Genomic DNA, 13,488 nt, shown 5'->3' with positions numbered 1-13,488 from the left:
AATAGCATATCGGCATTTCTGTGATTGACGTGTGACGCCGGCCAATAGCATCTCCGTGAGTGAGACCGGGTGACCTTAATCGACCAATAGCATATTCGCATCTCCGTGACTGACTGATAATTATTCGCACTTTTTTTTTTTAAACGGTTGGAATGTATTGACAATTAATTTAAAAAAAAAACACACATTTAAACCAATGACAATTCTTTGTCCTGCAATCGGCACATTTAATTTCATGTCAGCTGTTTTTCCCTTTAGCTGTACAAACACTACACTTAAATGGTAATATATTTAGACACCGTGAGTGAGACAGTCAGTGTGACGTTGTAAGACCAATAGCGTTCACGTTACTGCCACAAGTATCTACTGATGATTAATGATGTCGTTACTGTTGATTTTATTGACGCAATTAAACGAGAACATTTCTACATACTCAATGGCCGGCATGTCGAATTGCTCGTAAGGCGAGAGGTTTGTTCGTAAGCGGAGGACAAAAATCTCTTTGATCCACGCTCGTAAGGCGAATTGTTCGTAAATCAGGGTGCTCGTAAGCCGGGGGCCAACTGTATATATATATATATATATATATATATATATATATATATATATATATATATATATATGTATGTGTATATATATATATATATATATATATATATATATATATATATATATATGTATATATATATATATATATGTGTATATATATATATATATATATGTGTGTATATATATATATATATATGTGTGTATATATGTTTATATATATATATATATCTATGTATATATATATATATATATATATATATATATATATATATATATATATATATATATGTATATGTGTGTGTGTGTGTGTAAAAATGTAATTTTTTTTTTTCTTTTGTTTTTTTTTTGTTCCGGAGACAAATGTGACCTTTTCCTTGATTAATGCTTGAGCTCTTCATGCATGACATCAGATATACTATGTCGGCTCACTTTGATTCCATCATTTGTTGCTGTGTAAACTGTGCTGAACCCTCATGGCATTTTGGTGACTTGGTAAAAACCCGATTAGCAAGATTACCAAGGAGCAGCTTTGTCTTATTTGGAGATGTGCTGAAAATAGAAAGAATGGCAAAAGAACCATGTTTTTTTTATCTTTCTCTCTGACCTGGAGACGTTTCAGATGCTTCATATTTCATATGAATACTGTGCAAACCTATATCCATATGGTTCATAACTGAATCAAACCAAATGAAATCAATTTAGATTTCATTGTTGACTGATTGGGCCATTTCAGTTCACTGATCTTTTTCAAAAGGGTCAATAGAGGCGTCTTTGAAAAGGCTGATCTGTCTGCTGTCTACATCAAAGCTGTGTTTTTAATTCTCACAGCCATATAGTGTGCAAGCTATCTTACTTAAAATTCGTCCACCTTTGCCTTTAATTAAAAAAAGAAATAACACATTGTTGACTCATTGTTGAGTACTCTATATATATATATATATATATATATATATATATATATATATAAAAAAAATCAGAAAAATTAGTCAGTTAGTGGAAATTTGAAGAGAGCGAGTTGGATACACAGCTTTTTTGGTCCCAAAGAGACCGATGCGTCTTGATAAACTCCACTTAGCTGTGTGTGCATCCTCGTGTTCGTTGCTGGCCGTTTTCTTCTTCGAAGATGAGGACATTTCAAAGACAATTTGTCTGCTAAACCAGAATTTATTGAATCTACTTGTCTGGTACAATTATGAAAAATGATCCCTTTCCTGTTAATGCAGCCTTTCAAGATTAATCCTTTGTTTTGAGGAAATCACAATATGCAAAAGATTTCAATATTGTTTTTTTTTTTAATACAATTTAAAAAAAAAAATTGTCACAGGTGACTTTGAATAATGTCCTGTTATTAAATGAAGCGATGTAAATTAAAACGTTTTTATCTTATTGATGGATTCATCGACATTAAAGTGATCATTAGTTGTCTACCTGATATTCATATGATATATGCCTGCGTCTGTGTGGCTGCAGCAATGAGAAAACCTGTCTACTTACCGATAAGTAGAAATTGATTCAGGTGATACTGACAGTTGAGTTATTGCAGTAATCATCACAGGCTGATGAAATACTACTTTGGGGTTTGTGGTGCTGGATATGTTAATTTAGACATGTCTTTCAAAGAGCAAACCCTACTGCTTCTAAAATGCAAAATATTTAAAAAGCAATTGATCCGTTAAGTCATTTTAGTGTTAGCTTTTTTCTCGAGCTTGATTATTTTTGCATAAGTGTAGTATGTTAATCTTTTAGTGGTTTTTCTTCAGTGCAGAATTCCAAATGTCACATTTGTTTACAGTGACATGCAGACAGTCAAAAGGCAAACAGTCCTGCCATGGCCACTGAAACAAGAGACTGAAACAGAAATGGGACTATTAATGGCCCATTAGTGTTTCTGAACAATGGCATTCGCTACCCCTTTTTTCTGGAACCTCACACTACTAAAAAACAAACATATTTTCTGCCATAAACTTCAAGGCTCAATTTGACTTTTGCCAAGACACGAAGTCCATGTGCAGGCATTATTTCTGACACAGAATAATCCCTGAAATTAGTTCTGCCTGTCATCTAGGGAGGCTGCTTAGCAACCAGGTAGAATTTCAGTAAGCAAGACTACCTCCCGTGTGCAACCAATAGAGTTTTAGTAAAGATACGGTAAAAGTTAAATATTGTCTGTAATAGCCACAAATTCCAAAAGTCATCTTTTGATTAAGTTAACTGTCATGTATGCATGACTTGATCAGTAAACGTAGTCATTTCATCGCCAATATTATTCAGGGTCTACAGGATGTGAGCAGCAGAAAAATAGTTTCATTTCCTTTATCACTCACCCAAGGACATGAACAGAATGGAAATGTTCTTTCGCGTAAGATATTTCTCTCATAATCATAAAAAAAAAGTCAAGAGAAGAGGTACATGCATAAAAGCTGATTCTTCAAAATGAGTAGCCTCAGGTGGTAAATACACATTTTACTTTTAATATACATTCATTAGAAGGAAACCATATATGAGACCCATTAACTTTGTCTTATACATGTAAACCGGTTAAAAATGATAATGGTACTTCACACATTGCCCCTATGCAGTTGCTAAGTACTGTACCTAATTGTGGAAACTCCACATGAATTTAATATAATCCACGGTGCCTAATCTTTAATCCATGGTCTGTGGTTGCTTGAGAAATGCAAAACACCTCCTTTCGTAGTTGCTAGCGGGGTATAAAGGATTATTACCTAATATCTGTCATTAAAGCCCAGCTAATAAATGTTGCCTCAACAAGCATTTGACATCCAGTATCTCGAATATGATTACCTTTTTGTCAAAACCTCTATTTTGTTTACCGATACTGCAAAACAAGTTCATAATAAGATTTAATACTTTAATACTAAATTATTTTGATTGCAAAGATGAAATCACATTTTCTCTGTCCTCTGCATTGCACCTGAGTAAAAAAAAAAAAAAGAACGTGGTGTGACACTGTGCAGGATATGCCACTTAAAACAGGAAAATATAATCAAATTAACATTCTTAAGGTATTATGTTATGAACAAAAAACATGAAAAGAATTACAAGTGCGTTTATAATTCTAGTTGGGATATAAAACTGTGTTTGCACGAAACAAAAAGATTTATCAGATTTATTAATGTGCAAAGAGCTCAAGACTTAGTTGTTTATTTTTCTTTCAGTGTTGACTCGATCCCTGCTGTGCTATCATGTAATTTTAGCTTCTTGCTTGTCGGAGCTCTTTTATCAGCCTGTTTGTCTGTCAGATTTGCCTTGCTTCTCATTTTTATTGTTTTAACCATGTCCGGAAAACTTAACACCATCACTGACAACTTCTAATGAATACTCACCTTTGAAGGCACCATCCCCCAATGCTGTGACCCATGTTAGTACCGCGTAACTGATTATTAAACAAATGTCAGTCATTTTTGTTATGGCACCAGAAGGAACTCAAACTAGTATGTTCTTCAGTCTACTGGAAAGTAGATAATGACAAACAGTAACTGTGGTGATTTTTGTATTTTTTTTTTTTTTTTTAAATTGGCTTTTCTCTATAAAAATCTGCGTGTTGTGTGTTGCAGTTTATGAAACGTAATTTGATGTGTGCCCACAGTCAGAAGTGGAGAAGTGGATGGGATCCCAAATGTTCACTGCTAATAAAATAATGCAGTCCTTGGCAAATATTGGGGTGTGAAGCGATGTAGGAGGGAGTCACTTATGACCCCCGGGGAACAGGCTTTGCTTTTGTTGTGTAAAGTGTAATTGCGCATCCAAAGCACCAGGTAGTGCAGTGTCTGTGTGGGAGTTCTAAACTTTTTAAATAGCTGTCAACAACGTTTATTTTTTAAAATCATGTTGTTGATAAATGTGATTTTGGAAAAAAAAATAAAAACAGCACAGTGTTATGTACCTTTTTCTTCAGTTTTATATCTTTAATTGGTGCTCCTTTGTTGATTTTCCAAATGAATGTACTATTAATTTTATTCATTGGTTTAATTTATTTTTTCAACATCAAACAGTTCAGTTGGTAAATAAAATGTCTCAAGTTCATTATAATTGACATTTTATTTCAGGCTATTTAATAAGTTGTTATTTTTTTCTGGTTGGGACTAATTTGTGTAAACCCCGTAAAAACTAAACATTTCTTGAAAGTTGATTTATATCACTTTTCTTTTTCATTGTTAAAAATGATACAATTTTAGGTTTTCCTACAATTTTGTAGATAATGATTTTATATACAGTCGCAGCAGTGATTGGGGGGTGTTTCCCAGGCAGGGCTTTGCAAAAAATAATGTAAAGTGAAACATTGACAACTTCAACATTGGAGGTGTTTGCTAAAAGCCATTTTTACGTTAATATTCAGCTTGTGACTAAAGAATTCTCAATGTAAACCCCAAATACCTAATGTAAACATTGTCAAAAGAAAGCAAAATGCTGTACTCTATTTGCTCCAAATTTGCCCTTTTACATATTTGTAGTCTCATACTACCACCCTTATAACAGTGGTTAGATGCAGAACATAGATGCTGAAAGGTCTGACATTATTTTGTCACATGGCACATTTTTTTTCAGCGAAAATATAAAGTATTTACCTTGGAAATGGATGATGATGTACATTTATATTGCTTTCGCCAACTTTTAGTTATTACTGTGGGGACTTTCTGGTGTTAAACATTGATACCAACCATTAATTTATTGTATTTTCCACGCTATAAGACATGCCTAAAAGACCTCAAAAGCTGACTGTGAACCGTATAAACCGGTGCGCCTTATACAGTACATAAACTACTTTTACTTCGTAGTTAGAGACAATATTTTTCCCAGAGATATTTCCTGCAGTATGAGTTGGTTATAGTAGGTTTAGTATAAAGTATGAGTGCATCTTATAAACAATAACTTAAATATTAGATTTTTTTTTTACAACATTTGAGGACGATTGCATCTTTCAGCCGCATAAGCCACCTTATGACAGACTGATTCGCATTTCTATATCTGGCGTATTCTTACTTATAGTAATTACTAGTAGCTGCAACTTCTGAATTATTTTCAATAAAACAAGCGAGCAGGGCTCACGGCCCTCACATGGACACCTAGAGTGGAGCCTGTAGCCGATCAAACAGGATAACAAGAAGGTAGGGTTCATTTTTATTTCTGTGAGAATCCCCCTAACGCTCATTTGCACCTCAAAATGCTCCTCTTACTCACTCACTCACTCACTCACTCACTCACTCACTCACTCACTCACTCACTCACGTGTAATCCACACATAATTGCAGCTGGCATCATACACATAACAAATATATAACTTACAAATATAAATACAATAAAAATGGACAAAATTACAAAGAGGAGATCTAGTCGCTATTGCTAAACTTTTTAAATTGTCGCCAAATTGTTGGTGCGTCCTATACACGGTAACAAAAACAATACCAGAATTTGATCCTCAAATTAAGGGGGCATCCTATATTTGGGGAAATACGGTAACCACTCTGGGAATGTTCATAACAATGAATAAGATATTCAACGAGAGATAATTCTCTTTCTGTTATTATTAACTGGTGGACTAATACTGTGGTGACTACTCTCAGAAGAGCAAGCAGTTTTAATCTTTTTTCTTCCCACCACAATTATCTGTTGATGGTAAACGAGGGATCACTTCTATGCACAGAACTGTAGAAGTAAATCTATTGTCAGGGATTTGGGTTGTACAGATTAGTCAACTGTACTGCTTCACAGAGACATTAAGTCGGAAGTCAATCCGTCGCAAATCACGGGTTTTTCGTGGAGGGTAGAACTCCTTGCAGCAACAAAGTGTAAAAATGGCAGAACAAAGTTAGCTACCTTAAACCAGGGCTTCTCAAAATGTCTTGGAGTCAGGGACCACTTTTAGAAGGCAGATTTTCTAAGGACCCTACACTGCAAATAATTGTGGGGGAAAAAAACCCAAATCTTAGCATCATTAAATTAAAAAGTGCCCTTTTCACCAAAAGATTAAATTTGACAAGTATCCTTATTACTTTTCAGCTATACTGCAGTTTTTTTTTATTTTTATTTACAGGTACGTCAATGCACACTAGGAACCGTCACAAGCAAATTGCAGAGAGCCAACTGATTAGCACTAATGACCATTTCCCGAGGACATAACATGGACAAGCAATAGTTAACACAAGAGACATCGACATTGACTCAATAATAATGATCTCCACAAGGCACACATGCTAGAGATGTACCGATCACGTAATCGGAAATTGTGGCCCAATCACGTGGTTTTCAGCTTATCAGAGCAAAAAAATCTGTTTTCCATTTCCTGAAATTTTATAGGTCACAAAGTGACTCAACCAAGTCCAACCATATTTCTATTCCTGAAAATTATGCCCATTTTCAAAAGAAACTTGATGTTCTTTGAGATGGTCGAAATAGCCATCTGATTGGCTAACCTGAACACTGCATGCAGTCTTTTTCTTTATCTGCCAAGGGCGAGGTTAGAAAGTTTGGTTTTACAAAACATCAAGAAATGGCGTCAGCCACATCAAACAAATAGGTGGCAACCTGCAGATTCTGTAATAAGACAATATCAAATTGATACAGCACCATTTCGGAGATTATTTATTTTCTTTCCTTTTTTCATTTTTGTTTATCAGCACACAGTTAATAAGACAAATGCTTTTTCAACGGTGTCTAATGCCACCCAAGAAGTGATGACCAGAATGAAATGCCTCTAATTTTACCAGTTTATGTATTTACCAACTATGATTTTTTTTGCATATATTGTATGGCTCCCATATTAAATTAGTTTGCTGTTCCTCGTAGTAATGACACATTTTCACAAAAATGTCTCGCTTTATCAGGGCATAAAGAAGACTCAAAACAAAACAGTCCACAGCAGTAAAATGGAAATTAATAGTGGAGAACCTCTGCATTTGTACCCATCACTAAAGTCTTTACAGCGTCAAGACCCATTTACTTGGTTGTGTGGCACAGCATGAGCCATCCTGCCCCAAATGCTTGCAATATTTATAACTAAAGCCATGACCCCTGGAAGCTTGAACTGCTTCATACCCAAGACTCCATTAAAGTCTATGATTGAATGCAACTATAAATGTGATGCTTCCCTGCATTCTTGAGCGAACTACGCATTCTTCCATATGCTCAAATACTCCTGCAAAAGTCTCCCCTATGACTCGCGCTAACACTGCTTCTTGACTTGCCAATGTAGCGCTGATGCAGTTGCTTAGCAACTGCCCACAGTCCAATCAACTCCTCATCGTAGAAAACACCTGTCATGATTACAACTACCGTAGCTTTGATGAGAAGGTCTCTGTTGAGAGCCACTGATGACTATTCTCGATAGCATATGGGAGACTTCAAGATGCGCTAAGATGATTAGATTGGTATTCAGTCAGACTGTGTTTTCCCAATGAATTAGGAGGCGGGAGCAAACCAGAATAGACCTAACTAATATCTTAAAAAACAGTTCAAACTAAAGGGGAAAATATTTATGCATCATGTTGACATCCTCGGGGTTCCAGAAATTGCAACAGAATTTACACTGTTAGATTGGGAGGGCAGAAAAAAAAACAAAAAAACAAAATGGGTTTATGACTTTTTGCCCATCGGTTTGAATGAATGGTAATGTGTTTCTGTCAGTGTGAGGTCGAGATATACCCTACCTTTCACATCAGTCAGCAAGAATCAAGCGATGCAAAGCTATAATATTCAAAGATATTATTTGATGTGAGTTTATTTAGTACCTAAACTTGAATACTCAGCTCAAAATACTCACATAACAATCTTTCTTCATTGAAAACTATGAAAATGCCTTTAACCCTCACACCCCATGGACCTCAAAAAAACTTTTGCAAGAGGTCTTTTACACTGCATACAGCATTCCAAAATATTGTATCTTAGTGTCTATGATCGATCGGCCACCAATCATGATTGGTCGATCTTCACGCAAAAATATGTTGATCAATGTCTTTAATGGTTGATGGCAAAAAAAAAAAAAAAAAAATCATCTGCGACTCGTACTTGCAGCATGCAGCCACTGGAGACCAGCCTGAATGCAGTGCAGCGTCTCCTGCCCCTTTCTTCACACTGTGTGGCATGTGGAACTTTTGTGGCATTTTATTTATTTGACTTTTTGCACTATTTATTCTGTTGAGAGTAGGGACGTACCAATCACATTCATTTGTACCCAATTCTGAGTCACCTGATTTTGAGGACCCGCCCATACAGAGTACAGACCAATGTATTGAGAAGGGGGAAAAAAATGCATCAAATTTACCCCATTTCTTTATTTAATTATCTACTCTTTTTTTCTTTTTTTTAGGTGAAACTAAAAAAAGTGCTATCCTTTCCGCTATGTGAAATACATCATTTATACACACTGTAGGCTGCCGTTGCAGTGTTAATTATTTCCATACTACAAACAATATAATTGTTACTTGATGTTAGCTTCATTTTAGCATCCCACAAAGACTACCAGAATGACCCCCCTATAGGCTGTGTTTACTTTTCCAGCGGTGTTGTGATGTTGTGTAGTACAAAATGTAGATATACCTTTCATTCTTTGAGCAATATCCGTGTTACTCTGGATTATTTTATTGCTCTGTAGAATAATATAAATAAAACTCAATCTTTTACCCCCGGTTACGGCCATCTAAAATTATGTGATCGGGCCTGGGTTCTGAAAAAGCAATCGGGCTCTTTAGTTGGGAGTCATGATTACTTGAATCAGTTAGGGATTAAGACACTGAAGGCTGGTAAATGAAAGTTTTTTGGTTATCTGTTTTATTGAAATGTTCAGGGAATATTCAGGTAGTTCCCTGCCTACGCCCAGAAGTCGGCTGGGACAAGCACCAGCAAGCCTGCAACTCTAGTGTAGATAGGCAGCTCTAGTAATTGGATGGATATACAGAAAAGCCAATAGCACACACTATTCAAAAAATTGAGGAATACACATCTACTCCATACGGTTGGTATTGGAGGTTGATTGTAGGATGATTGTATATAAGCCTAATTTAAAACAACACCTTGTATAGAGTGCTGACATTTAAGAAATGCAGTGTATATACAAATATCCATACAGAGAATACATAAACTATTAGGCAATGTGTACAAGAGAGATAGCTGTCTCTGTTTGCTGAATTTTCTGGCAGGGCATGTGTTTGTGAAATGACAAAATGGCTAAACATAGTAGAAACTGTGGGAAATGTGTGAACTCCCCAGGAAACCCTTAAATTCAAAATTAGGTATGTTAAAAAAAAGTGTTGTTTTTAAATAAGAGTGAAGACACCCTTGCTTATCTTCTACTTCCCCCAAATAAGACACAGTTGCACAGCTCCTTACCTACTGGGATGATCTAAACAGATACGAGTCATTGCTTTTAATATTATAAAACATCATTCTAACACACAGCCAAGACTGTTTTTTCTGTAAAATGGTCAAAGGCCTTGTTTAGCCATATATATGAAGTAGAGTTGAGTTGCTTTCCATGCCTCTGTGGACCTGTGTGAATTGAAACCATCAACACTTGACTGTGATTAATTCATCAGGCTGTACTCATTAACCATAAGTTCTTACATCATCCAAAGTTAGTATATTTCTTGGTTCAGATGCAAATATGGTATAGGCTCTGGGTTCCTTAGAATCTGTTTTTCTTCACTACATAGCAATAGAGTGGGTGACTGATATACTGTACGAATATATATATATATATATATATATATATATATATATATATATATATATATATATATATATATATATGTGTACATATATATGTGTGTGTGTGTGTGTGTGTATGTTAATTTCATTTTATATCAAATTGAGAAAGTATTCATCACTCTTCAATGAAGCAATCAATTCAACCAGTGTATCTAATTCAATGCCAGGGATGTATTTTCCCTTTTTTTTTCTTTTAAAGACTCCAGACATTCAATCGCAGATACTTAAGTATTTATAATTGTACCTAGCTATAACAGGAGAAGTGCCAACCCCCATGTAATATAATTTAATGATAAGTGATTATCGTATTTTTTCGGACTATAAGCCGCGACTTTTTCCTCGTGTTTTGAGCCCTGCGGCTTATAGTCCAGTGCGGCTTATCTGTGTTTTTTGTTTGTTTTGTTTATTTATTTGTTTATTTTTTTGCTAGTCACCAGCAAGCAAATGTGTGTATCTGTTCGAGGTGTCAATTTATGGAACACCTATCAAATAGAACTGAAAAGATGTGAATCCACGGCCGTGCTCAAAAGGGTTAAAACAATTATTATTAAAAAATATATATATTTGTCTAAATTTAATAAAAGAATGTATAAAATTTTGGTTAAATTTGTGGTGTTAATTTTATATACAGTAGTATATGTGATGTTAATTATGTATTTATGATTGTACAGTATAGGAACTATGTAGAATGTGTTATGTTCACTAAAATACACTATCAAAGAGAGGCTGTTGGCAGACAATTACAAAAAAATATATAAAAAAAAATTATAAACTTCATATACTGTCTTTTTGCGTGAAGATCTGAGATTATTATCTGCGGCATATAGTCCAATGCGGTTTATCTGTGACAAAAATCATTTGTTGCTCACATTTTGCTGCTGCAGCTTATATACCAATGTGTCTTATAGTCCGGAAAATACAATATATTATTATGATTACATTTAAAACAAACTTTTGGTCACTAAGAACACATTTATTAACATTTGGGCACATTAAGAAGAAATTCATTTGCAAGTTTTTGAAAGTTATAATCATTTAAATGATTCCTTTTTAATGAAAAACAGTCTTACACACTGTCCCCTTAAGTATCTAGAAATTAATGTCCTTAATGTACTTAAGCATCAATTGTCCGGACTTTTAAAAAACTGTGAAAATACATGACTGAGATTGAATGAATTGATATGTTTTTAAAAATGTCATCATTTTTAAATTTGTCCAAATGCCTTTTGTGTCTACAATTGCTTGCTAAGGAGAAGATGATGCCACCAAAGATAAAGTGGTATTTTAGTTTTTTTTTCTGTTAATTTTGAGGATTTTGAGGAGAAATTTTGCAGCAGGGAATGAACACAATTGTTTCCCTGCTATTAGGGTTACGATTGCAATCTAATTCGCTTCCAGCACTCCCGCCAACAACGTACTTTTGTCAGTGAACAACTTTGAATTTAGCGCCTTCTAAATTGGATCTTAGTAAATCAGGCACTTTATATCAAGAGAATCTTGAAAATCATATATTATGGCCACTATTGTCTGGTGCAGTCACACTTCTTTTCATCTATTCTCGCTACTACACTAACCTAGATAAAATGAATGAACAATGATGGAGTGAAGAGAATTGGACTATTGAGTTTCATTATTTTTTTTTCCGGTCCCTTCCTAAATTAGACAAAGTGAATTTAGATTTGTCATACTGAAGCTTGGCCGTTCTGTTCTGTCATTAAAGTGCCCAGCCCTTCACAGCCTATACTTTGAGCCGGCCTCTCAGCAGACCAGTAAAGTAATTGTCAATCGGGTCAACTCTGAGTTAAGACGACAGCAAATATCTGCCTATACTGTTTCTTCTACACTTAAGTGTAATGTTTGCTTTATCCTTTATAAGTCGTTTTGATTCCTCATAGGAATTGTTTTTACATTTTATAGGAATCTTCTGCCATCTAGCAGTATTGAAAAAGAACACTCCTCCGCCCGCCCAAAATGTTTTATTGTATTTTATTTTTCCCCCCAGGCGTGGTGATCATGGCTTCTAAACCCCACCCTCCTCTGATGAAGAAGCACAGTCAGACAGACTTGATAAGCCGCCTGAAAAGCCGTAAGATTCTGGGAGTTGGAGGCGAAGATGACGATGGGGAAGTTCACCGATCAAAGGTCAGATTAAATTCCAATCTTGTGGATACAGCAAAAGGCAAATTGTAGCTGGTGTAAGTAATGTGAAGCACTTGGTTCATCATTATCTCAGTAGTTATTTTTAGAGCAATGCATTTAACACAGTCCGTGATCCCTTTTCAAAGCCGCACCAATCATCTAATTGGCTCATTACGTGTACCAGTGTGCCATTCTCTGCAATTGCTGCTTATGCTTCAGCGAATTTCCATTCCACATTCCAGAGAGCCAAGCCAGCACAGCGCCAACGCTCATCAGTAATAACTCCTCTGGAAGACAGAGGAATTGGATGCTGTGCATTCCAAAAAAGCTTTACGTATGCATATAGATTATTATGCATATCCAAAACATCCATTTCCAAAACACAAGTGACCAAGTTGTCCTCGAAAGGGTGATTCGAGAGTCACATCAAGTAAGGAAATTGAAAACACCGTAAGGACCATTACACAGTTTTAGGAGCCAAATTAGACATCTGTCTCCAACATCCCTTGACACCGAGATTAATGTTGGACACATACCTAGTCCCTCTGTCGAATTGCAGTACTATCTGTTAATGCTTGACAATCCAAGCTACTAACTGAATCTTGTGGCCAGTGTTATGGAGTGTAATGATTGCATGGTAATGCAGTATCAGTCACACTTGGTTTAATGCATGTAAATTGTCTTAATTCCCTGTTTAAATCAGACATTTATCATTAGAATTTTAATGGTGGTGTATAATCTGATGAGGAGAAAATGGAGATGGCAAGTCAGTTTCATGCCAAGGCTTGCTTTAGAAAGGAAACAACTGCATCTCCGAATCCATGTGGCTTTGTAAACAAAAGAGGGAAGTGCTTCTCTTGTGCTTCACTTGCTGCCTTTTCCTGCCTAGATAGAAATCCTATTGCCGTCACGAATACTCAAGTTAGATAGAAGCATTTTTTATGCTATACTATTACACATACTGACTGTGTTTCACTACCAGCTTCTTAACACAACGGCAGCACGTTCAACGCTCTGACAGCGTGAGATAAGGCCTGCACAAACGCCTACTACTTTATAAACTGTCAAAATCCAGAG

At 35.5% G+C, this 13,488-nt stretch overlaps 1 protein-coding gene across 2 annotated transcripts in view; it reads left to right on the top strand.

Annotated features, from left to right (window-relative positions):
- The window catches only part of LOC148422218 (tumor protein p53-inducible protein 11-like), a 31,598-nt gene that overhangs the window by 9,169 nt on the left and 8,941 nt on the right, over positions 1-13,488 (top strand). For both annotated transcript variants that reach the window (XM_088416177.1, XM_088416176.1), the window contains one exon: positions 12,275-12,414. In XM_088416177.1, the coding sequence (XP_088272303.1) occupies positions 12,286-12,414 (129 nt within the window). In that variant the 5' untranslated portion in view covers positions 12,275-12,285. The remainder of the gene's footprint in view (positions 1-12,274; positions 12,415-13,488) is intronic.

The sequence above is a fragment of the Hippichthys cyanospilos genome, chromosome 6, assembly GCF_059441005.1.
Source record: "Hippichthys cyanospilos isolate Australia breed blue-spotted pipefish chromosome 6, RoL_Hcya_1.0, whole genome shotgun sequence".
NCBI classification, from domain to species: Eukaryota; Metazoa; Chordata; class Actinopteri; order Syngnathiformes; family Syngnathidae; genus Hippichthys; species Hippichthys cyanospilos.
This window is presented reverse-complemented; position numbering and strand designations above follow the sequence as displayed.